Source organism: Pleurodeles waltl, chromosome 11, assembly GCF_031143425.1.
Source record: "Pleurodeles waltl isolate 20211129_DDA chromosome 11, aPleWal1.hap1.20221129, whole genome shotgun sequence".
In the NCBI taxonomy this organism is placed as follows: Eukaryota; Metazoa; Chordata; class Amphibia; order Caudata; family Salamandridae; genus Pleurodeles; species Pleurodeles waltl.
The window spans coordinates 123,363,305-123,389,593 of NC_090450.1; the positions used below are offsets into that span (position 1 = coordinate 123,363,305).

General features: G+C 43.4%; 1 protein-coding gene across 5 annotated transcripts in view; it reads left to right on the top strand.

Annotated features, from left to right (window-relative positions):
* The window catches only part of SPTSSB (serine palmitoyltransferase small subunit B), an 81,841-nt gene extending 57,423 nt beyond the window's left edge, over window positions 1-24,418 (top strand). For all 5 annotated transcript variants that reach the window (XM_069213232.1, XM_069213230.1, XM_069213233.1 and 2 more), the window contains one exon: window positions 22,574-24,418. In XM_069213232.1, coding sequence (XP_069069333.1) covers window positions 22,594-22,836 — 243 coding nt within the window. In that variant the 5' untranslated portion in view covers window positions 22,574-22,593 and the 3' untranslated portion in view covers window positions 22,837-24,418. The remainder of the gene's footprint in view (window positions 1-22,573) is intronic.
* Window positions 24,419-26,289: the final 1,871 nt, after the last annotated feature.

The window sequence follows — 26,289 nt, forward strand, 5'->3', positions numbered from 1 at the left end:
TGTCACGTTCATTCCATGGTTTTTTCCTTCCAGCTCCTTGTCCTGTTTATTAGATTCCTTGTACCATTGTCATGCTCTTTGCTTTTTGATAGTTGAAATGTTGTCTAGAGTTTGATATGACAGCGCTACTTACCATTTTCTGTATCATTAGTGTCAGTTACTTGTTTGTGCCAGGTAAGCCTCTTTGGATAATATTGCATTTGATCTAGCAGTAGGTTTTATCTACTTTATTGAGTTTTCTGACCTTTGTTAAGCGCAAATGTGGATTAGTGCAAGGGCCAAAGGTGTGTGCTGGGCTTCTTTTGTAAAAAATAAACCTTGAATGTTGTGACAAAATTTAATCTCACATCTACAAAGAGCCTTCGCTATAGCACACCCTGCAAATCGCAAAATCAAAAGATTTGCTACTGGAAATAGGAGTTCCTTTATGTACAAACCTCTTTCATGAGTTGGAAAATTCTTCCAGACTGAAAGGGCTTTTGCAGCCTTGTCTGTGTCATAGGAATCTGCGTGAAAGTAGTGCCCCCTTCCTATTTTGAGTCTGAGAGGAATGTATCAGTGGTTTGTGATCCAAACTACAGTTGCGAAAAAAAGAGATACAAACACTTCAAGGGGGGGTGGTATCTGATTTGCAACGATGAAGGGATCCCCTTTGACCCCTTCCCCTTTTTGGGGCGATTTAGGATTGGGAGTTTTAAATGTAGTCCAGTTTCTTTTAAGGGAAGTAGTCATCCATGTTTGCATGTGGTCGCAAATTTCTACATGCCTAATAAATATTCATCAGGCAGGTTGTCCTGTCCCCCCCCCACCCCACGACTGAGTATTTTGTGAAAGGACCTATTTCCATGGTTGTTGATCCCCCAAAATGCCAGGGTTAATTAATGTAACATCACATGCCTTTTGACCCTAGTGACCTTACAAGAAGTGCCATCACTTGTCGTTTGACCATGGTGATTTCTCAGAAAGAGATGTTACTTAATCATTGACCCTGATGTCATTAACAAATGTGGCCATAGAAAGTGCTAAAAATACAACGTACAATATATATTGAAAAACAACAAATGTATATTAACCCTTTAACAGCCAAGGATGTAATGGTTACGTCCTTGGCTGTGGCGCTGAGGTGCCAAGGACGAAACCGTTATGTCCTGGGTCTGGTTCATGGGGGGAGCGACCCCTCCTCTCCCCCCCCCCCCCCCCTTGAGCCTCGCCTCAGCGCCCCCACTGAAGGGATGGAAGGGGAATCACTTCCGCCCCCACCACCACCACCCTTGGTGTCTGAAGTCAGCGTGCGATCACACGCTGACCACATCAGAGGCCTGCCATGCCGCGCTGGAAGCTGAGCTTCTAGCGCGGATCAGAGGAGAAATGCATTTGCATTTCTCCTCCGATCACATGGCAGGCTGAGAAAGGCATCAAAGGAAAGGAAAGGCCTTTCCTTAAGTTCAATGTCTTTCTCATCATTCGCGATTCGATGCGATCGGGCAGCCAAAATTCCCACTAGACACCAGGGATTGTTTTTAAATTTTTTATTTTTATTTTTTACGAGGATAGTGGCCCCTTGGGCAAGGGCTGCTCCCCAGGGGACCAAATTATTTTTAGGCCATTAGAACCCCCTAGACACCAGGGATATTTTTTTTATTTATTTATTTTTTAAATGTGGGGAGTGACCCCTTAGGCAAGTGTCGCTCCCCGGGGGGCAAAATTACTTTTAGGCCATTTCTGCCCCCCTTGGGGGATGGAGCGGCCTATTTTTATTAGGCCAATCTGCCACCAAGGGGGGCAGAAACCACTAGACACCAGGGAGTTTCTTTTTTTCAATAATATTGAATGAGAGGACCGGCCCATTGGGCAAGGGTCACTCCTCGGAGGTGGGGCAAAATTATTTTAGGCCATTTCTGCCCCCCCCAGGGCAGATTGGCGTATTATGATTAGGCTGGTCTGCCCCCCAGGAGGGGTAGAAACCCCTAGACACCAGGGATATATATATTTTTATGTTTACTTTTATTTTTTATTTATGGGGAGCGACCCATTAGGCCTCTGGGAGGCAAATTGTATTTAGGCCATTTCTTCCCCCTTTGAGGGCAGATCGGCCTATTTTTGTTAGGCCAATCTACCCCGAAGGGGGGGGCAGAAACCACTAGAAACTAGGGATTTTTATTTTTTTGTCAATTTCACGCAAGGGGAGCGACCCCTTAGGGCAAGGGTCATTCCCCTGAGGGGAACTTTATTTTAGGCCATTTCTGCTCCCCTTGGTGGCAGATTGGCCTGTTTCTATTGAGCCGATCTGGCCCTGGGGGGGGGCAGAAAACACTGAAGCACCAGGGATTGGTGTATGTGTGTTTTGTTCGGGGGCAGCCTTGGCAAGAGTCTCTCCCCGTGGGGGCAAATTACTGTTGGCCATTTCTGCCCCCCTTGGGGGTAGATGGCCTATTTTTGGAATGCCCATCTGCCCCCAAGGGGGGGAGAAAGCACACCAGAGACCAGGGAAGATTTTTTTTTCTCTCAAAATAACAGGGTGGGGTTATGGCCATACCCCCACCCCAAATAAATGGGGCCAAAGTTGATCTGCCCACCAGTGGGCAGATGGGACAATTACCCCCAATCCACACCCCTGGGGGGGCAGAAAGTCTACTAGATGCCAGGGAATTAAAAAAAAAAAAAATAGTAGGGTGGTGGCTACCAACCAGTATGGGTCTGGTTATGCCCCCTCCCCAACTGAAGGGGTGAACAGTCTTTCAGCTCTCCCCGACACACTAAAACATCTTATCCCACGGCAAGCAATAGGACATTTGATTATTTTGGGTTTTGGTTTTACATTTGGACCATGAGAGCTTGACTAACTTTCCAAATTGTCCCACTTGGAATGGTGAGGGCTCAACTTTTTGGACTTTGGGACGCTGCCATGTAGAAAAATCCACAAGACTGAGACACATCTGAAAACTAAACATCTGGGTGAGTCCAGGTTGGTGTCCTTCACATGCACCTCGCACCATTTTCTTACCCACAATTTCCTGCAAACCTCCAACTTTGCTGGAAATCGTACATTTTTTCCACATGTTTGTGATGGAAAATTCCGGAATCTGGAGGAATCCACAAAATTCCTACCACCCAGCATTGTCTCATCTATACCAATAAAAATTCTGCTGCACTTGTCAGCCTAAATATTTTTTTTCCCCAAATTGCCCTTTTGGACCTGCTTTGGTTCCTCCTCAATTTCAACATGTTTTTGTCTCTTCCCTGTCACAGGCCCACCTAAACAAGTGAGGTATCATATTTAACGGGGGCTGAGGGGAACGTTAGGTGGTAGGAAATGTGTCCTGGTGCAGTGGTCCCTCACAGAAATGTGGGAAACGTTTTTTTTTTTTTTTTTTTTTTTTAAGCTAAATTTGAGGTTTGCTGAGATTCTGGGTAAGATAACACTGGGGGATCCACGCAAGTCACACCTCCCTGGACTCCCTTGGGTGTCTAGTTTTCAGAAATGTCTGGGTTTGGTAAGTTTCCCTAGATGGCTGCTGAGCCCAGGACCAAAAACACAGGTGCCCCCGCAAAAAACAGGTAGTTTTGTATTTGATAATTCTGATGTGTCCAGATAGTGTTTTGGGGCATTTCCTTTCGTTGGCACTAGGTCTACCCACACAAGTGAGATACCATTTCTATCGGGAGACTTGGGGGGCACACTGGTTGGAAGGAAATTTGTGTCTTCTCTCAGACTCCAGAACTTTCTGTCACCAAAATGTGAGGAAAGTTTTTTTTTTTTTTTGGGCCAAATTTTGAGGTTTGCAAAGGATTCTGGGTATAAGAACCTGGTGAGAGCCACACAAGTCACCCCATCTTGGATTCCCCTAGGTGTCTAGTTTTGAAAAATGTGCTGGTTTGGTAGGTTTCCATAGATGCCGGCTGAGGTAGAGGCCAAAATCCACAGCTAGGCACTTTGCAAAAAACAGCTCTGTTTTCTTTGGGAAAATGTGATGTGTCCATGTTGCGTTTCCTGTCTCGGGCATTAGGCCTAGCCACGCAAATGAGGTACTATTTTTATCGGGAGACTTCTGGGAACACAGAATAGCAAAACAAGTGTTATTGTCCCTTGTCTTTCTCTACATTTTTTCCTTCCAAATGTAAGACAGTGAGTAAAAAAGATGTCTTTTTGAGAAATACCCTGTAATTCACATGCTAGTATGGACACCCCAGAATTCAGAGATATGCAAATTATGCCTGCTTCTCAAAACCTTATCTTGTGCTCATTTTGGAAATACAAAGGTTTTCTTGATACCTATTTTTCACTCTTTATGTTGGAAAATGGGTTATTGGTAGGGCAGGTAGGTACCTACACCTAGCAACAAGCCACTAACCTCCACATAGGTACAGTTAGGTCTCAGTAAATTAATCCCAGCTCAACCCTTGGTAGCTTGGCAACGAGCGTCAAGGCTTAACTTAGGAGACAAAGTGTAAAGCATTCAAATATCACAAAACAGTAATTAAATAAAACACAGGAAACAGTTTAAAAATCCAAAACCAATTTATAAAAATAGTTTATATTTTTATCTTTAAAATGACACAAAAACGATAAAAATCGGTTCAGGGGAACCGGAGATATGAATTTTTAAAGAATTATTACTTTTCTAGCGCTTAGAAACAAAAAGCGCAAATCGGGTCATCTGGTTGAACCTCGACCGGGGCAAAGTCAAACTTTCAGGCCGACCTCGATGGAGCCCTGCTCGGCTACAGGTCGCGGGAGGCCTCGGTTAAAAAGTTACCTTCTGACTTAGTCTTTATTTTGAAGTTTTTCTTCACCGGGACGAACCTGCCAGTTGAATCCGACCTCCTGGAGCCCTTGTCCGGATACGCGATGTGGGTTTCCTCGGTGGAGACTTTTACCTTCGGACTTAGTCATTTTTTCGAGATGAAAATCCTTCGACCGGGGTAAACCTGGATCTTGATCCGACGTCCATGGAGCCCTTCTCGGATACGATGGCTGGGAGGTCCCGGTCAACTTTTTACGTTCGGACTTAGTCTCTTTTTTGGATGTTTTTCTTTACCGGGACGAACCACGAAGTCAGGCCGGGTCGCGGTTGAGGCAAGCCGGCTAGAATTTACGCAGCGGGTCGGTCCCTCTCTGGAGCTTTTTTCCAAAAATTCTCAAATCTTTTCCAAACTTCTGGGGCTTCACCCAGATGTTCTTTTAAGGTTCTTTTGGGGTCCACAGCTCACCCCAAGGGTCCAGAAGTTCTGTGATGGTCCTTGGGGGGTGCGGTCTTCAACTCCCAGAATGCACCTGGCGCAAACTCCTTTTTGGCCACTGGACAGTGGTCAGCTGGTCGCTTTCTTCAGGAGTTGGTGCAGGGGACTCTGGTTTAGCAATTTTTCACCTGTAGCAAACAGGGAGTCCCTCCTTGAACCAGTTGAAGCCAGGCAAAGTCCTTCTTGTGGTGAAGCCCAAGTGTGCAGCTGGTGCAGTCCTTCTGAGTGCAGGGTCCAGGTGCAGGCCAGGGGTCCAGCAGGGCAGTCCTTCTTCTTCTTTAGTTCCTTTCTTGTTGAATTCTGGAGGGGATCTGAAGTGTGGGTGCAGGTCTGCCAGTTTTATCCTTGCTCCTGGGTGAAAAGCAGGGGGGCCCTGGTTCTCCAATCAGGGACAGGGTCGTCCCCCTGTGATGACCACTTCCTGGGAAGTGTGGCAAAAATCCATCCCAGAAGGCAACAGTCTCTAAAAATCCAACATGGATGAATCTGATTTTTGGAGGTTACATCTGGCTGAGCCCACCCACTGGTGTGGCTAAAAATCATAAACACAGCCCTCTCCTAATCTAATCAAGGGGGCACCTAATTGTCTGGGGTTGCAGGATGTGGGGGTGTTGCTGGGTGCTGCAAATGTCCTTCTCTGCCTTTGAAGACCAGTTTGGCAGCCCTCCCCCTTCCTGCCTCACCATCTGCTGAGGGGAGATTCTCTCCCCCAAGCACATTCCTTTGTGTGAAGCCTGGCCACTTCACACCTCATCAAGGCAGTCTGGCAGAAGCTGCTGCAGGCTGGCCAATCAGAGCACAGCAGCAAAAACAATGCAGAGCTGAAATTGGCAACTTTTTAGGTAAAGTCTAAACTTTTTACCTGAACTAGTTATATTAAATCCAACAACTGGAAGTTGTAGGATTTATTACAACAATTAATTTGATACCAAATTCTTGGTATGCAACATTTAAGGAGACTTTAAAATTTAAAATAAAGTCTGCCCATTCTAGCCTATGAAGGCCATTTATTTCAATGAGGGAAAAACTAATGTGGCTGTTTTTACCTCACCAGAGCTTATAAATCTATTTTTATAAAGTCCCTGCTTATAGTTACATGGCACCCAGCCCTAGGGGCACATAGGGCACACCTTAGGGGTGACTTATATGTAAAAATAAGGTAGTTTAAGACTTTGGAAGTACCTTTAATTCCAAAGTCGAATTTGCATATAACTTTAATTTAAAAGCAGCCAGCAAGGCAGGCCTGCCTTTAAAATGACACTGGGCACCTCAGCAGTGCACCTAGTTGTGCACCACCTATGCTGTGGTCCCTAAACCTACATGCCCTACCATATACTAGGGACTTATAGGTAGGTTAACTTAGCCAATTATAATTAGCCTAATTTGCATATCCATTTTACACAGAGCACAGGCCCTGGGACTGGTTAGCAGTACCCAGGGCACCATCAAAGTCAGGAAAACACCAGCAGAAAGAGGAAAATGGGGGCAAAAAGTTATGGGGCCTCTGCAATCAGCCCTGTTTTCTCACACAACCCCCCCCCAGCCCACACGCCCAGGAGACTCAGCCCAACCCTGGGAGAGTCTTCCTGGCTTGTTAGGCGAGGAAGACAGTGAAGAAAACTGGCTGTCCCTTTGCAGGGCCTACTCTGCCTTATATCCTCCTGTCAGGGTCACTCCCTCTGGGTAGTGAAGCCATCCCAACAGTAAAAGGACCCAACTCAAACTGAAACTTCCCTCTAGGGGGGTCTTCCTCCTTTCTCTCTGCCAACTTGGGTAGTGAGGTGCCCACCTCCCCTACTCCAAACTTTGCTAGGGCAACACCTAGCTTACCCAAAGAGGTCACCCAACACTTGAGCAACCCCACCATGACCAATAGGGTCAGGGGGCCTACTTTGCTATTGGCTTTGGGGTCTGCCTCCCAGGCCAAGTACAGTGCTGCCAGGAAGGCTAGCACCCAGCAGAGGCTACTGACAGCTGTCAGTACCCAGAACCACACCCTAAGCTCTTCACTGACAGGTGGCTGAGCTGCTTTAGGGGCATCTTTGGGGTCCTGGCACCCCTCTTGCTGTCTAGAGTGGGGGGCTACCACCTCCTGTGGCAGACACCCTCCTTCCACTCTCCCTTCTGTCAGTGCAGGGGCAACACCTTGCATCTGGACAGCTGCCTGACTACTCAGGACTTCCTTGGGGTCAGGTGAGGCCTCACCAGTGCCAACTCTGGGCTCCCCCCCTACTGGGGCAGAAGGCCTTTGGCTCCCTGGAACTCTCTTTAAGAGTGGCCTACCCTTCCTTTTCTTCTTTCCTTTTCTTGGGGACCCCTGTCTCCTAACTGTAGGGACTGACTCCCCAGGACTTTGGGTTGGGGGGCGCCTTGGGCGACCACCCCATCTGTGACCAGACTCACCTCTGGGAGGTCATTGCCCAGGATACAATCTAGGGGAAGGTCAGCACTGACTACCACCCTAAACCAGTCAAGGATACCCTCCCTCTCTAGGGGCACTATGGCTACAGGTTTGGAGGTGACCTCCCATGTGGCTATCCTGACTTTCTTTGTCTTTCCTGGGACATACATGTCTGGGGTCACTAACCGGTCACTCACTATAGTGTGACTGGCACAGGTGTCTCTCAGCCCAGTGGTAGGGATCCCATTCACTTGAATGTGGTGGAAGTGCCTACTCCCACCCTCGGGGATCACCAGCTTACCGTCTGGTCCTGTCTCCCAGCACAATGCTAGGAGGACTTCATCATCTGAGGAATCCTCCTCTATGGCTACACTGGACAGCCCAGTGCTAACCACCTTCTTTGGACAGGCTGCATCTCCTCTGAAGTGACCTGTCTGCTGACAGTCAAAGCAAGGCCTACTGTCCAAGAGCTTTTTTAACCTTGGGTCTAACTGTCTCTGCTGGTCAGAGTGGGAGTGGGATTTACTCTCCTCCTTCTTAGGGTTCTGGGGTACAGAGGGAGTCTCTGTGGTGGGCTTACAACTCCCTCCTTAGGTTTTTGGGGACCTGTCCCCCCCTTCTTGGAGTCTCCCCCCTGGGACTTGACAACCACCCTGGTTCTCAACCACTCATCAGCTGCCTCCCCTAGCTCTCTAGGGTTGGTCTGCTTAGAGTCCACTAGATGCTGGCGTAACCTTTCTTGGGTACAATTGGTCAAGATGTGCTCTCTCATGATCAGATTGTATAACCCCTCATAAGTATCTACTTTGTTACCAATAATCCAGCCCTCTAGTGCCTTTAGTGAAATGTCCACAAAGTCAACCCAAGACTGGGTACTGACCTTCTGGGTGTCCCTGAACTTCATTCTATATTGCTCTGGGGTCAGACCAAACTTCTTGGCTAAGCACCTCTTCATACTAGGGTATGAATCTGCCTCCTCCCCCCTTAAGGTCAGAAGCCTATCCCTCCCTGAGTTGGGGACCAACTCCCACAAAAGGGAACCCCAGTATTGAGGCCTAACCCTTCTCATTTGGAGTGCCCTCTCAAAGGCCCCCAGCCACTTATCTATGTCATCCCCCTCTACATAAGCAGGAACTACCCCCTTGGGTAACCTGGGGCAAACTCCCCCACCCATGGACACCTCAGCTTCTTTATCGCTGCTTCCATCTCTTTTCTCTTTGTATGACCACTTTTTCTTTTCTAGGGCCAGCTTCTCTGCTTCCAAAGCTATGTATGCTAGCTGGGCCTCCAGCTCTCTTTCTCTGATGGATGGGTTCTCTCCTCCTGAAAGGACCCCCTTCCCACCACTAGCTTTGGATCTGCCCCTAGTGACTGTATTTACTGAGGACCGTTCTTCCTCATCCTCACTTGGGCTCAGATGCCTTCCCTCCCCTGAGTGGTTAGAGCTTGCATCCTCCCTTCTTTCTCCCTCCTCTGGAGCTTCTTCTGACTCTACCTCTTGGGCCTCAGCCCATGCTGTCAGGGATGTGATCAGGATTTTCTTCCTGAGATCAGTGGTTGCAGGCAACCCTCTTTAAATACACAACCCCCTAAGCTGGACTACTGTCAGTGTGGGTAGGCTAGCCAGATCAAGCTCCATGGTTCCCTAGTTTTGTGTCAACAAAAACTCTTCGCAAAAATTGGAAACAAGAATTTAGAAAAATTACAAAAATTCAATAATTGAAATTAATCCAAATTAAAAACAATTTTTGCACTAGGACAATTTAAAGGATTTTTAATTTGTTTTACCTAAAACTGTAACGTGATATTGAACACAAGTACAGGATCCCGTCGCTGCTTCCAATTATGTTGGAAAATGGGTTATTGGTAGGGCAGGTAGGTACCTACACCTAGCAACAAGCCACTAACCTCCACATAGGTACAGTTAGGTCTCAGTAAATTAATCCCAGCTCAACCCTTGGTAGCTTGGCAACGAGCGTCAAGCCTTAACTTAGGAGACAAAGTGTAAAGCATTCAAATATCACAAATCAGTAATTAAATAAAACACAGGAAACAGTTTAAAAATCCAAAACCAATTTATAAAAATAGTTTATATTTTTATCTTTAAAATGACACAAAAACGATTAAAATCGGTTCAGGGGAACCGGAGATATGAATTTTTAAAGAATTATTACTTTTCTAGCGCTTAGAAACAAAAAGCGCCAATCGGGTCATCTGGTTGCACCTCGACCGGGGCAAAGTCAAACTTTCAGGTCGACCGCGATGGAGCCCTGCTCGGCTACAGGTCGCGGGAGGCCTCGGTTAAAAAGTTACCTTCTGACTTAGTCTTTATTTTGAAGTTTTTCTTCACCGGGACGAACCTGCCAGTTGAATCCGACCTCCTGGAGCCCTTGTCCGGATACGCAATGTGGGTTTCCTCGGTGGAGACTTTTACCTTCGGACTTAGTTGTTTTTTCGAGATGAAAATCCTTCGACCGGGGTAAACCTGGATCTTGATCCGACGTCCATGGAGCCCTTCTCGGATACGATGGCTGGGAGGTCCCGGTCAACTTTTTACGTTCAGACTTAGTCTCTTTTTTGGATGTTTTTCTTTACCGGGACGAACCACGAAGTCAGGCCGGGTCGCGGTTGAGGCAAGCCGACTAGAATTTCCGCGGCGGGTCGGTCCCTCTCTGGAGCTTTTTTCCAAAAATTCTCAAATCTTTTCCAAACTTCTGGGGCTTCACCCAGATGTTCTTTTAAGGTTCTTTTGGGGTCCACAGCTCACCCCAAGGGTCCAGAAGTTCTGTGATGGTCCTTGGGGGGTGCGGACTTCAACTCCCAGAATGCACCTGGCGCAAACTCCTTTTTGGCCACTGGACAGTGGTCAGCTGGTCGCTTTCTTCAGGAGTTGGTGCAGGGGACTCTGGTTTAGCAATTTTTCACCTGTAGCAAACAGGGAGTCCCTCCTTGAACCAGTTGAAGCCAGGCAAAGTCCTTCTTGTGGTGAAGCCCAAGTGGGCAGCTGGTGCAGTCCTTCTGAGTGCAGGGTCCAGGTGCAGGCCAGGGGTCCAGCAGGGCAGTCCTTCTTCTTTAGTTCCTTTCTTGTTGAATTCTGGAGGGGATCTGAGGTGTGGGTGCAGGTCTGCCAGTTTTATCCTTGCTCCTGGGTGAAAAGCAGGGGGGCCCTGGTTCTCCAATCAGGGACAGGGTCGTCCCCCTGTGATGACCACTTCCTGGGAAGTGTGGCAAAAAATCCATCCCAGAAGGCAACAGTCTCTAAAAATCCAACATGGATGAATCTGATTTTTGGAGGTTACATCTGGCTGAGCCCACCCACTGGTGTGGCTAAAAATCATAAACACACCCCTCTCCTGCCCTCTCCTAATCTAATCAAGGGGGCACCTAATTTTCTGGGGTTGCAGGATGTGGGGGTGTTGCTGGGTGCTGCAAATGTCCTTCTCTGCCTTTGAAGACCAGTTTGGCAGCCCTCCACCCTTCCTGCCTCACCATCTGCTGAGGGGAGATTCTCTCCCCCAAGCACATTCCTTTGTGTGAAGCCTGGCCACTTCACACCTCATCAAGGCAGCCTGGCAGAAGCTGCTGCAGGCTGGCCAATCAGAGCACAGCAGCAAAAACAATGCAGAGCTGAAATTGGCAACTTTTTAGGTAAAGTCTAAACTTTTTACCTGAACTAGTTATATTAAATCCAACAACTGGAAGTTGTAGGATTTATTACAACAATTAATTTGATACCAAATTCTTGGTATGCAACATTTAAGGAGACTTTAAAATTTAAAATAAAGTCTGCCCATTCTAGCCTATGAAGGCCATTTACTTCAATGAGGGAAAAACGAATTTGGCTGTTTTTACCTCACCAGGGCTTATAAATCTATTTTTATAAAGTCCCTGCTTATAGTTACATGGCACCCAGCCCTAGGGGCACATAGGGCACACCTTAGGGGTGACTTATATGTAAAAATAAGGTAGTTTAAGACTTTGGAAGTACCTTTAATTCCAAAGTCGAATTTGCATATAACTTTAATTTAAAAGCAGCCAGCAAGGCAGGCCTGCCTTTAAAATGACACTGGGCACCTCTGCAGTGCACCTAGTTGTGCACCACCTATGCTGTGGTCCCTAAACCTACATGCCCTACCATATACTAGGGACTTCTAGGTAGGTTAACGTAGCCAATTATAATTAGCCTAATTTGCATATCCATTTTACACCGAGCACAGGCCCTGGGACTGGTTAGCAGTACCCAGGGCACCATCAAAGTCAGGAAAACACCAGCAAAAAGAGGAAAATGGGGGCAAAAAGTTATGGGGCCTCTGCAATCAGCCCTGTTTTCTCACACTTTATATTTCAGCAAATGAATTGCTGTATACCCAGTATAGAATGAAAACCCATTGCAAGGTGCAGCTCATTTATTGGCTCTGGGTCAGTGGCGGCTGGTGTTCAAGGGCTAAGGGGCTGCGCCCCTATCCTTTTCTGGCCTCTCTAGGGAAGCATAAATTTAATTACATGATGAAAGTAAAACATTTTCTGCACAGCATTTTTTAATTGAAATTTGTGCACTTTGAAAAGCCCCACTGCGCCTGTGTCAGTATGTGGCTGAAAGCTGCACAGTAGGGCTGACAGGGCTCAAATCCCTTACGTTTTCTCAGAACGCAGTGACGTCCCTGGCTTATCTCCTCCTCCACCAGAAGCCCTGATTGTAAACAGTCTGGAGAGGTTTTTTTTCAGCCCGTGTTTCTGAAAACTTCATGTCACTCCAATATTATTCTCCACCCTTTCCTATTTATTCAAATGGTGGGGTGTGATCAGAAGGGTCTACGTACCAGAGGTCACATTATATTAAAAGAATGTGGCATTGCGCAAAGAAAATCCCCAGTCTGTGGCAGAGAAATGGAATAAATACAATAAATAACTCCATCCAGGGCTCTCTGGGAGACAGGAGTGTGACCTGAAGACCTCAAGTCATAAATATGCCAAAGACAACCCTGCACACAAGTAAGTTGGAGCTCTATCTTTTTTACAGACAATAAGAAAATAATCTGTTCTCTCAGCTCTCCTCTCCTTTCACTGCCTCTGTAGGTGATTTCGTCTCTCAAAAGGCAGTAATGGTTCCAGTAATTTATCATGGCTAGTTATTGTTTTATTTCTTCTGCAGACTAATGACGTGATATGCTGGATACTGGATGGGTGAGGCAATGTGTGTTTGTTTGAATGTGTTTGCAGGGCTTGACACAGTGGCTGAGAAAATGTGGGTGTCTGTGTATAAGAGTTGTGTGAATGACAGTGGATGACAATGTGGATGAGTAAATGGGTAGGTGACCAAAGGCAGTGGGTGAGTAGGTGAATGGAAATACGTGGGTAGTGAGGCTCTCTCACAAGGTGCAATTCCGTCTTGTATTTGTGCCCCACCACTGCTTTCAGTCACCAGCCACCACTGCTCTGGGTACCTAGGAATCTTGATAAACTCACAAGCCCTATATATCCCAGCAACCAGAAGAGTTCAGCATACGTAAAAGAGTATTGCTTTAAAAAATCTGACATCGCAGGAAAAGGTTACAGAGTAAAACCTGGAGAAAAATTGCTGTTTTTTCACCTCAATTTTTATTTCAGCTGTTATTTTCAGTAGGAAACCCTTGTAGGATCTACACAAATTACCCCTTGCTGAATTCAGCATTGTCTACTTTCCAGGAATGTTTAGCTTTCTGGGATCCAGCATTGGTTTTATACCCATTTCTGTCACTAACTGGTGCCAAAATTGTGTTGAAAAATGTGGTGTTCTGATTCATGTCTGCCTGTTCCTGAAAGCTGGGAAGATGGTGATTTTAGCACGGCAAATCCTTTGTTGAAGCCATTCTCAGGGAAAAAAACACAAGCCTTCTTCTGCAGCCCTTTTTCCCAATTTTTTGAAAAAAAACGAAATATTTGCTGTATTTTGGCTAATTTCTTGGTCTCCTTCAGGAGAACCAACAAAGTCTGGGTACCTCTAGAATCCCTAGGATGTTGGGGGGGGGGGGGGGGGAAAGGATGCAAATTTGGCATGGGTAGCTTATGTAGGCAAAAGTTATGAGGTCCTAAGCGCGAACTGCCCTAAACAGCCAAAAAAAGGCTTTGCACCTGAGAGGGAAAAGGCCTGGCAGCGAAGGAGTTTCAATTCTGCTTTAGGTATCAGCAAAATTCATTAGGCTGTTGTGCTGTTCCATGGGCTCTCCCACAAAAGAGCCAGCAGCATAGCTTAGGAGAACAGCTATCACGGACCAGGAGAACAACCACCGTAGACCAAGAGAACAGCCACGATCTTTCTCTTAGCAATAGCTTCCAATGTTCATACACAGGCTATCCTTGGCACTGGCCTTCATTTGTCAACCATAATTTGCATACGCAAACCACAACAAGCTTAGATATAGCCTCAAAGACCAAAATACAGCCTCAAAAGCAGAATCGATCTCAGTGTGTCATGGCAAAACCAGTAGATTCTAAGCAAATCCCAATATGCCTGTGTTGACTCATAATAACATAACCATTATTCAGAGGCTGTCCCTGGTTGGTAAATGTGTAAGCTCTCCTTATAGGGGTAACCTGCACACACAATGTATCTGCTGAGTCCAAAGAGCAAACATTCTCACCCTAAAACATAGTCACTCTGTTCACACACAGTGTCCAATCCATAGGTTTTTCTTCTATCAAATCTGACTGCATGCACAGGAGATCTGTGCACCTATTCAGGGATAAGCTTTTTAGCTCAATCATTTATGTGTGTAGAATATACTTACACTGAATCAAAAACAATATATTTTATAATGAGTTGATATTATCAGGACTATCTGTTTATTTTATGTACATATTAAAAGCAACTGCACAGTGTGGGTCTTCTGCGACCTGCTTTGGTCACCAATTATATTCATGAATCATGTTAGCCTTATATCCAGTTGATGTTTCAAATTACATTGCCTCTTGGAATGTTTTAAAAAATTGGGTTATGTCAGATACCACCCATTGAAAAAAACATTAAACCTGTGACACTGCCACCATGTGTGCGTATAGACATCTCTCTCAGCAGTGCAGTTGGAGCTTTAGCAACTTTCTTCATTAAGTCACCTCCCATCTATATGCATGTTCTGGCTAAATCTCTTTCGTGTGAGGGCGTGGGACCCACTCTCCTGTGTGCACCTAGCCACATCTTGCCTGTGTTCACCTAGACACATCTCCCCTTTGTACACCTTGTCCCTTTTACCTGTATGCAAACCTTCATATCACCTGCATCCACATAGTAGCCATCATCTGTGTGCAGTCATGAACCTCGCACTTTTGTGCACCTGTATCACTATCAGCTGTGTGCACCATGCTTTTCAGCAGAACCACCACAGCTTAAGGGTTCCAGGGTAACCCTGTATGCCTGTAGTTCCCTTTTAATTTCTGTGCACACAACCACCTCTCATATATGGGCTTTTAACTATTCTTACCTGTGTGCATACCGCCTTATAACTTGTATAACCCAATCCTTCTTTGACCAATTTGCCCTTACCACTCCAAAATATACCCCCTCATCTTTTTCCATACAGGGGCCCGACTAGGTGCACCTATCCCCCTCTCACACACAGGCACACAGGCCCTGAGTCACAATTCTGCACATAGTGCTCATTAATAGGTAGGTACAAAGCATTCTCAAATTTCTCCCAGCAATCCATCCTCAACTTTGGGCACCCCCTCACATTTCACACCTCTTCTGTATAGCCCCTGGGGTTCAGCTTGCAGTTGCTGACTAGCATGCCTCTGGAGAGAGTGGCATTGTCTTTGTGTGTCTCTGAATGATATATTTGTCCAACTGTGAGGGTGTAACCCTGTGTTTTTGTTTAATGTGTGCTTTTCTACTTGTTTAAGGAATGTGTGTTGGTTTCACCTTTTGTTACAACATAGTTGTGTGTGTATTTTTTTTTTAGGAGTGCGGGCAGGTTGTGTGTGACTAACATGGTCACAGTCATACACAAATTCTAGATGTGAGAGCCTAATATATTCATAGTCATTCACATATTCTAAATATATACAACCCAGCACATATTCCTAAAACACATGTGGACACAAATGCATTTCAAACATATGAACAAAACACGCTTTCATTAACAACGCAGCAAAACACACATTCAAAAAAAAAAAACACTCTGGTACACACAGTTTGACAGCTATACCATCCTGAGTGAGACGCCAAAAAAAGGGCTCGCTCTCTCTCTTGCTAAGGATCATAAGTGTTGCATTGAGTGTAGGCTGTCCTTAGAAAATGCATTTTCAATACTTTGTGGTGTATTTCTCATGAGCGTTTCACAGTCTGCAAATAGTGTGGTACAGAGTTAACACTTTCCCATAGAGTAAATCCTGTTTACAGTACCCACTTTTCTACTCATATCACCTTCATTTTTCCTTGTAAGGTTGAGGACTGTGAGGGGTTTGTTATGAATTAAAGCTGTCCATAATAGAGCATTAATTTTAAAGAAGACATTGATTATCTTGAAGAACTTGGCTTACTCTGAACAGTTGTATGTATTCTGATCACCGTGTACAATGAGGGTTTCCCATATATCTGTGGTTGATTGTTAATGTGAACTAGGCTACCCATGAAGTGTATGGTGTAGGGTAAATTTTGCACATAACACATGCTTGCTACACCCAAGGGAGTTATATCTGTTCTGTGACAGCCTTATTGATGCTTCATATTATTTTGATATATTCTGTATTACTTTCAGGCCTCCAATGCCATTCTAGCTCATAGACTAGAAAGTCCAAAATAAGCTTGGATAATGTCATCCGTGATGTAATCAATAATATAATTTTAGATGTCATGAGTGATTTCATAAATGATGACCTAGAACATGAGTGTAATATGTGAGGTCATATGCAGTGCATGACGGGGGCACAAGTTATAGTTAGCTGTGCGATCTAGAACTGGTGAATTTATGTGGTTTTGTTGCATTCAAAACATTAATGTTGTCGCTCACATAGTCACCTAACTAAAAACGTTACTTTAACCTTGCTTTTTTTCCGTGAATTTTCTAGGTTTTTTTTTTTTTTATGTAAATTAATATTTTATTACTTCTCAGGCTCCGGGGACTCAATTTCCCACAGGGCTGTCTGTGTTTTTTTTTTTTAAATGGTTATGGCCACACCTTAAAGCTTATTTTGGCCCCATCCCACTGGAGCTGCATTTTAAATAGGTGGGTGACCTGGTGCCTGGATGGAGCATCCACCAAGCAGATGTTGGAGAGCTGTGGGGGGAGTCCCAGGACACCATGGCCCCAGCCATCTCCCAGAATGGTGCAGGAGGTTGCATTGCTCCCAGCCGGAAAGAGCAGCTATTCATACTGCAGCTTCTGGGTTGGAGAAATATGTTGTTCTGTTTACCTTTCCTCATCAGTGCAGGCAGGAAAATAGATTGTAAGCCTAGTCCCAGTGTGCAAGAACATTTATAAAGTTTCTTCTGGGTTGGAGCAAACTTAGTGTTTGCTACTGTTTGGTGGGAGAGTTGAAAATGCTCCCACCAGACAGGACCAAACACGTTCCTCTGCCTCCACTAGTGCATGCAGGGAAACTACTGTGTCCCAGGGATGGATTCACCAGGGCACAGTAAGTGAGCTGGTCCTGAGGGATAGGGTTCCCTTTAAAGGTTCAGGGAGTGGGGGCCACCCTTCCTTTTGTTTAAAATGATGGCCCTGAGGGATGGGCTCCCCAGATCCGCCTTAAGGACCCCTTACAAAAAAAAACTATGGGCCTCTGCTATGGGGTTCCTTGGACTGAAAACTGCTCAGGAGGGGGCAATGCATATCCCTTCCCTTAACGATAACCAGCCTAAAGGGGTAGGGAGTGGTCCCTGGGGCTCTGCATGGTCTGGGGAGGGAGGGGGGGACATACTCATGCCCTCATCATATAATCTCAAAGGTTACAGGGATGTTCTAGTTAAGTTCACGTTTTATCAACACAGAACCATAGAAATTCAGCAGTTATAGTTATGTTAAGAAGCGGTACCTCTTAGCCTAAAGCTATTTTCAGCACAAGTTATATTTTCTTCCGATAAGTATAACTGCTGAATTCCTATGGTTTTTGGGGGTATATTGTGATCCTTACTATGATATCCCTATAACCTTCAGTTTTTGAAGTAAAATTCTATGTATTTTAAATGTAAAGTAATATATAAATATAGTACATTACTACAACCACTGCCGTGTGCAGCAGCAGTTGGCCAAACGGCCTGCGGCCAACCCACCACGTGCACCCAACCCAAAGTTGTGCACGTAGAGGTATGGTGGGTGATGTCTTTTTTTTTTTTTTTTTTTATTTTACTTTTTTATTTCCCATTGGGCTTTGGATCCACGGGTACATGGGGGTCCCCCCCGTGGCTACTCGCAGATCTGCGTCCCTAGATATCTATATTTTTGTTTCCTTTGATAACTCTGAAACAACTGAAAAGATTTGCACCAAATAACAAACAGACATCTTTGTGGACCAGGATCTAGCTTTCTTCCGAATGTGGTGTAAATTAGTGCAGCCGTTTAAGCTGTAGTCTTGTTAAAAAAAATTGTAAAATCCCAATAGACATTGCATGGGGGAAAACTGTTTTGGTGGCCCCTTTTTTCACAGCCCACACGTGACAAATCACCCCAGCATTTTCCAGACAGTTGCAGAACTAATTAGCAAACGAGTTTTGAAACGTTCATCAAACTGCGACAAAGTTATTAGCAAAAACAAAAGCACTCATCTATGGAAAAAGCTGGTCCTAACTATTGCTGCCCATCACCAGTAGAGGGGGATCGAGCGGGTGTATGTATGTGTATAAATGTGTATGTGTATATATAGATACAGAGTATATCTTTGCCATAACCCTGTAGGTGTCGCATAGGATTATGGCAAAAAATGCAGAATTGTATTTTGGCATAAGCGGGAGGCCATCTGGGATTTCCCTCCCCCTGTGGGGCCTGGGGGGCAGGGTATCCCTACTCTGCCCTCTTAAAGCCTAATATATATATATTTTTTTAAACTTCAGGATAAGAGACTAAGGGCATGAATACAAGTCTGGGGGTCTCAAGACTGCCAGACTCACGGTGGCTGCAAGACCGCCACATAATGACCCTGGTGGTCGGACTGCCAGGGGACCACATCCTGAGGATGGCAGGGGAGCTCCTGCACTGCCCACAACATTGTTGTGGGTAGGTCAGGGTCCCCCTTTCCCAGCACCGTCAGAATGCGCACTGTCTGCTCAGCGGACTGTGCTCATTCCGAGGATGCTGGTCTGCCCCCGTGCGATGGCATTGCCCTCAGCTCCATGTGGAGTCTAGCACAATGCCATCTGCACGTTTTCCACTGAGCTGACCGGCAGAAATCTTGGTTTCGTCCAGTCAGACCAGTGGAAAACTCGTAATAGAGCAGCTGGGGAGATTACCAGGTCCACAGTGGTTTCCTGACCACAGGTCTGGCGGTCTGGTTTTCCAACTGCCAAACTTGTAATAAGGCCCTAAGGCCTGTAATGGCTGCCAGCAACATTTTTATTCCATGTTGCTTGCAGCCAGTCAGAGTGCTTACTTCTGCTGGAGTCTGACTCTCCTGGGAGTGATTTTGCCCAAGGAATAAAAGCTCCTTGGGCCAATCAGAACACTATATTTCTAAATTAGTGCTCCCATGAGACTCTTGCGAGGTTGTTGCAGACCCAACTGTTCTGATATAAAATAATTTTAAAACTTAGTTTTTGAGAAATTACTGAGAATTTACCGCCCCCCCCAAAAAGAAAAAATACAATCTGCGAACTAAGTTGTAGATTCCTGCAAAACTTTGGTGTAATTTCTTTCAGAAGTTTTTCCAGGAGCGATTCCTAAAGAGGTTTATGAAAAATGCACGTGGAAATTGCTTTTTAGACTCCCCCCTTTTTTAAAGGGTCTTAGGGTGAAATATTTGCACATTCGCATCAGGCAGATAGTGTTTTCTTTGCTGGTGACGGGGGTGGGGTGGGGGAGAGGTGTGTGGTGGTGTGTGTGTGTATGTGTGTAGATAGATGGATCTCTAAACACCATCATTCTCCGTTACTAATAGGAAATCCCTACCCTCACAGGGTGGTTCTGGAATGCAGGAACAATCACCCACTAACATCCAGAACACACTGCTCCGTCGCCAGCAGAGAAAACATTATACACCTGATGCAAATGTGGAATGATTTGACCCCAAGACCCTTGAAAATAACAATCCATGCTTTCTGATTAGATGTTATTAGATATGTAAATTAGAAGAAAGACAATGTGGGGCATAGTACGTTTTCTGTTTTTACTTTGTTTGTTCACATAGGCATATGAGCACTTTGAACATGTGGTTCTATTGGCAGAGTTTATCAGTGATCAAGGCTTGCAGACAGGAGCCGACAGGCATTGGATCTGTGGCATTCAGCAACAATGATAATTAAATAAATCACATTCTATGCACCAGCGTAAGGCGTACAATGTTGTTTCAGCTGCATTTCCTCTGCTGACAGCGGAGCAGTGTGTTTTTGATACATATCTCCAAGACATTGTATCAATTGTGATAGGCTTCATACATATTCCCATTAGAGAATGCAAGATTGACTCCCATTCCATAATCTATGTAGGGGGGGACAAGGGTCCAAAAGGGACCTAGAGGAAACCATATCATTCGAAGGCATCAGTTCAAACTGCAGAGATTGGAGTTAGCGCAATAGTTAGATGAGGAACTTTGGGGCCTTGGAAGCATGAAAAAGAGCATCACAGATTAATTCAATCTTGTTAGCAAGGTAGCCAGAAACTGTTTCATAGCAAAAGGGAATGTTCCATGGTAGAAACGGTACTGGTCTGCCTAGGAACGGACACATAAAAAAAACTCCCTTTGTAGTGTTTCGAGTATTAAGAAATCTAGTACCACAGTAATATTCCTCAGTGGACGGTACCACCTTTTTGTAATCCTTAAGTGTAGTATTCAATTTTACCCCGTTTTGACTGGGTTTATTCAAACTGTCGTTTTTGCTCTGATCTTTTACACTCCATTTTAGCTAATGTCTGAGCACAGTTATAACATGGAGCTTTGGGGCAATAGTGGGAAGAGCGAGACGAAATAGGAAGCTCTAAATCTAAAGCTGAGTTTATCCAGTTTTTAAACTCCATAAGGAACTCGTCTTTGGTGGAAGCAAAGGCCCGACTCTGAAATAACACTATATGAAGCTGATACAATCACAAACTAACCTTAGTTAAAAGAATACGTTGTGTATGAATGGACGTACAGTGCCTCTCGCTCAAAGAAAGATTTTATGGACCGGAAAAGAACAATAAACTACAGGCCAAGATGAATTTACAAAGATAGATGAAAAGTTTAAAGCACAGATGACCGCATCAACAGTTAATGGTTTGCGATCCCTTGTGAAAACAAACACTGCTATACAAGAGAGCAATAAGTAAGAAAACTAATTCAAGTGAACTGTTAAAGCAGTGCATCAAGAAAATAAGACTGGCGAGAGAGCAATAAAGCTTATTCACTCCTCTGGAGTGCTGAAGACAAAAGTAGCTATTCGATTGAAGGATGCAAGTTGCCCAAAGAAGCGATGCTCCAGTGAAAACACACAAAAAGGGAAATCGAAATACAAAGCAAGCAAATTAAACTGTAAAAAAAAAACAACCATTGATAAACAGTGTGCTTACCCAAAGCCAACACCGAGCTAAATCTATCTGTATTAGAGATTTAAAAATAGTTCTGAATGCTTGTACACACAATTGTGTCTGACTCTAATCCTTGCCAAATGCAATCTCTGTCCTGTATTGGCTTTAATGGACTGTTGAAAGGTTGCAGTGTAGTATCCCATAGGTCTCCTCGGTGTTCTAGATGTAAAGATGGATCAGAATCTTGAGAGATTTTTTTTGGACTCTCCCATGTCTTTTTGAGCACTGATCTAACTTTTATGTAGCTGTAAACAAAATTTACTATCCAATTGAACCGGATGTTAAACATTACTTTGGTAGGGTGCATTCCATATCTTCAAATCCATCCCATTACTAATGATAATTCTGTTATTCCTTAGTGTTGTTAATAGCTCAACCAATGCAGAGTATTAGCAGGGTCGACACTTTCTGTGGAATTAGAGATATTGGTGTGGTGCATGATTGACAAACCTATACCTGAGATTGGAACTTAATTAACTTAACTACAATTCAGACAAAGCAAAAACATTAAAATTGTTTATTTTGATTGAACTGAGGGTTGGGAAAGAAGTTCGATTTTCAGTCTAATTGAACTACTCACTCGCAGCCGTTGAATAAATAGCATGGTTTTACATGTGACAGTTGTATGGGGTGGAACCACTTTTTGGTTCTTTCAGATGTGCCCTTGTATTTCAATATTATCTTTTGAATTACTTTGTTTGGTACAGCATTTACTTTAAATCGCTACCACTGGAATGCTAAAGGGGCTCCAAACAGTACAGAAATGTGTTTAATGAAGACTGAGACCACTTCCATTTTCAGTATATTACCCCAGTTGAAGTCAGGCAGGCAGTCCACAGCCCCGTACAGCCGTGAACCCTGGTATAGGCAGTCCAGTTTTAGGAAGGTGTTCTATTATGATTGTACTAGTACCGTATTGCTCATTTGTGGAAAATGCACCCAATTCCTGGTTGGAAAGACTTCTCGAAACAGTATTCAGACTTCGAAATCTCTTGTGCTTTTAATCTTGTTGCTTTGATGTCGAAATTTCATGAAGGCTTCTTTGCAAAAAGAACAGCACATCCTTCATTCAGCGGGGTTGGTTTGTTCCTTTCATGATAGTATGTTTTGAATAGGGAAAAGGATTCTTAAATACTTTGGTAGATAATTTCAATTACCATTTATCTATTGTAGTCACATGGTCTTGCACTGGGTATGTCATCAAAGCCAATTTTAATTGTAATGTTTGTGTTTTGACATCTAGGATCTCCCCTCTTGCATAAAATGGATATGAAGCACATGAAGGAATACCTGTCCTGGCTTTACTACCAGTACCTTCTGATTACATGCAGCTATGTCTTGGAGCCCTGGGAACAAAACATTTTCAACACTGTGTTGTTGACGGTCATCGCCATGGTTATATACACATCCTATGTCTTCATTCCCATCCATGTCAGACTTGCTTTGGAGTTCTTTTCAAGCATATGTGGGGGCCAGCATGAAAGTACTGTTGCTCTCATAAACTGAACCATGGATACCCACACTGAAATTGCTCTCCGGTGAAATGTTGTTGAATATGCCTGACCTACATGCACTGCTTGGAAATGGTTTTCTCCTGCATTTTCCCTTTTGTAGCTGGATGATTTAACAATTTTTCAATATGCATGGACATCACACTCTACAATTGCAAAGTAACCTCTCTTCCTTTGGTACTGACAGTGGGACTTCTTCTTGAATGCACTGAAAATAAAATGTATGTAGTTGCGAGTTCCACTGTTGGGCTATGTGCATGTACACTTCTGTAGTATTCCGCCAAGGAGTTGCTTAGTATCATCAACTGGGAATTCATATTTGTCAGGCTTGCCTGTGATTGTAAAGCTTTTTGAGCCTGTGGCTTCACTGCATTTAATTTTTAAAATTGGTATCAGGGAGGGCAATGCCAGCTAAGCCAACTCTTCCTCTCCAAAACATGCCAGGTCATTCTTACATATCTTTGTGTTGTCAAAATAATTTGGAAATTGAATGCTTGCCTCTGCTCTGACAGTTCCCTGATGTTCACCAAATAGTTCTCAATTGTCTTCCATACCTGTAACTATGCAACGTAAAAAAAATAAAAAAAAAAGTACCCGAGCTTGCTAAAGATAAGGTTTATGATTGGTCTAGTGTCCACTTAAATAAAACTAGGTGAAGTAGATAACATAAATTCTGGAAACTACCAGGACGATGAAGGGGATTCATTTTCGACAGATTGTCTTATTGGTAAATACAATACTGGTACACCTGATGGAGGACAGGAACTGGCTTTCAAAATTGCAGTTGTGGTGTGTACGTAATGCGCGCAGTACGGAGATGACCATAACAGATGAAGCACAATTTGCACAGAGTATATTGAAGCACTATGTTATGCGAGTGCTTAGAGTACTCTGCCAGTCTTTTATACACTTATTGTCTTGGGCAAAGTGTGCATGTACTGTTACAAACAATGGTCAATAAATGGCCTGTTTTCGAGAGAGAGAGATTTTTAAAAGGTACCCTTTTCCGGAACACACATACCATTGTGTACTTTTCTACTGAATAAAACATACATTCGATTATATCTACTGTATCAAGATATATTGAAATCAGGTATTGGCAGCCAACTTGTTTGGACTGCGTATGAAGTAATTAATATAAATGTTATTTTTTATAGAAAATATGGATTAATAATTGTTAAAAGTATTGTGGTGGAAACTTTGAAATGGCCTAGTTTGTATAGCAGGGATATTTATTAAGATGCCATTGGAAAAGTCCATAACTTTTATGTAATGCTAAATCAAATGTGAATTTCAAATAGTAAAGCTTGTACTATGTTCTTTTTTAGAAGGCTGGATGTTGTGCAGACGCATCATATTTACATTGTGCGGGGCCTTTACTAAATTACTTGTTTAATATTCGCCAAATAAAATATTTTCGGTGAGGGACTTGCAAGTAAAATTATAAGGTTCCAATTGTTTCTGTGAAAACGAAGTTGATCTTGGGAGAAACAAAGTATGAACAGGATCTAAATGTATTTCTACATGCATGCAGTTTTACTGAAACAAATAAAGTATCAGTTGTTTACAAAGTAAAACGTTTCATTTTATTGCAGCAGTTCATGACAGAACACCCACACTTCGATCTGTAGGCCAATTTACATGATAGAAGTATCATCACACTGTTATATGTCAGAAAGTTATATGCCTGGGCAATATAATTTTTAACCAAACGAAAAATGTATTGCAGCTTTGTTTTCATCCAGCATTTATATCTCCTTTCAAAACTGGCCGCTGTAGTTTTTGGATGCTTTTGGCAACTGAAAAAGTGCTTTCTCAAAAGAAACTTAGAAATCATTTTTGTTCTTGGCTGCTGAAAGATGGATTTTATTGTGCTTCAAACTTCCACTTCATGATTTAGAACCTATGAAGCACAAACCTCACTTACTAAGAATGAAAATTCAGCAGATATCCAACCGTCATCAATTTAGGGCTGCTGGAAAATAAAGGGATGTGGAGTATTACAGGAATCGGGGCGCTTCAAAGTGGAGCGCGCATCCGCAAATTTGTCAGCTATGGGTATTCACAAACATTTTTGTAAGTGCATTCAATCCTGGAAACACAGGTGAAATACATGTTTTGGAAGGCAGGAGTAAGTGCCTATCCTGTATGGGATATGTGAGGTAAAAAACATATTTCATTGGGATGTATCGATAATTGCTTGTTAGGAAAACTTTTAATAGAGAAATTAGAATGTGAAAATGTGCACCTATATGCCATATTGCCATACCGTTTTCTCTTGAAGCGTAGCATATGTGATTGTCTTTTGGGAATTATGACTACTCATAGAAGTATGAAATTCACTCCAGAGGGGGAAGAGAAATTGCTGCAGTAGATTCCAATCCCTATGCAAGTAAGGTGAAGGTAACATTTAGCTATTTTATATTTAAATAGCTCATTTTTCATCAATTGTAATTGAGTTCTAGAATACAATTATAGTATTTCACTCTCTTGGTTATGAATGTGTGTGTGTGTGTTCTTTTTAACTATTGTCTTCCATAATGTCTAACTACCAGTCCTGGACAGAGTTGCATTAATTGGCACCATTCTTAATTACCCACATTCAAATGCCATATGGTCCAATATATACACTAACAAATATAAACCAACACTAATAACTAAGAGGTATGTATTTCATAATGCTTATTCACAATTACTTTTTTATAATAAATTCTTATATTTGTTAGTCAAGTTTAAAACAGAACAAAAGCACAGAGAGGACATTTTCTAACCTCCAAAATATTATAAGTATGATTTGAAATTAATTGCACATATAGCTTTGCTCTCTGTTCAGATACATGCACATTATAAAAAATATTCTGCTGTTAAAGACTAGGTGAAAGACAAAAGAAACCAGACCCTGAACTTCCAGTGTTTCAGTGGTGAAAACCTAATTTTAAATATCATAATATCCACATCAAAACAAATTGTAAGTCACTGTTTTAGTGTTCTGCTAACCTTCTCTATTTTACAGTTATTCCACAAAGCCACTAATATATATATTGAAAAAATGGCCTACCAGAGAAGTGATTACATGCAAATTAATCTGATGAAATGTAGTTTTGAGGCACTCAGTAATGTAGTAAAAGTACCTGTTACAATAAAAAAGCAAACTGTTTGAAATTAATATCAGTGCCTATCTTTGTGAAAATATATTGTGCATGGCAGGAGGAAACATTCTTAAAAATTAAAACAAAATTAAGGCTGCAGTGTTAAGCAGAATAATAGATACATTTTATTTGTCTGAGGTCAAATGTGTAACTGCTGAAACATTAACACAACAGCTTTGGAAATTATAGGGTAAATGGCAGCCATTTTGGATGTTAGAAAGTGTCTAATTGTATCTATACACCTTAAACCCAAACAGTTTGCTTTATTGTGTGTAATTTAGACCCACCACCTGTAGTGG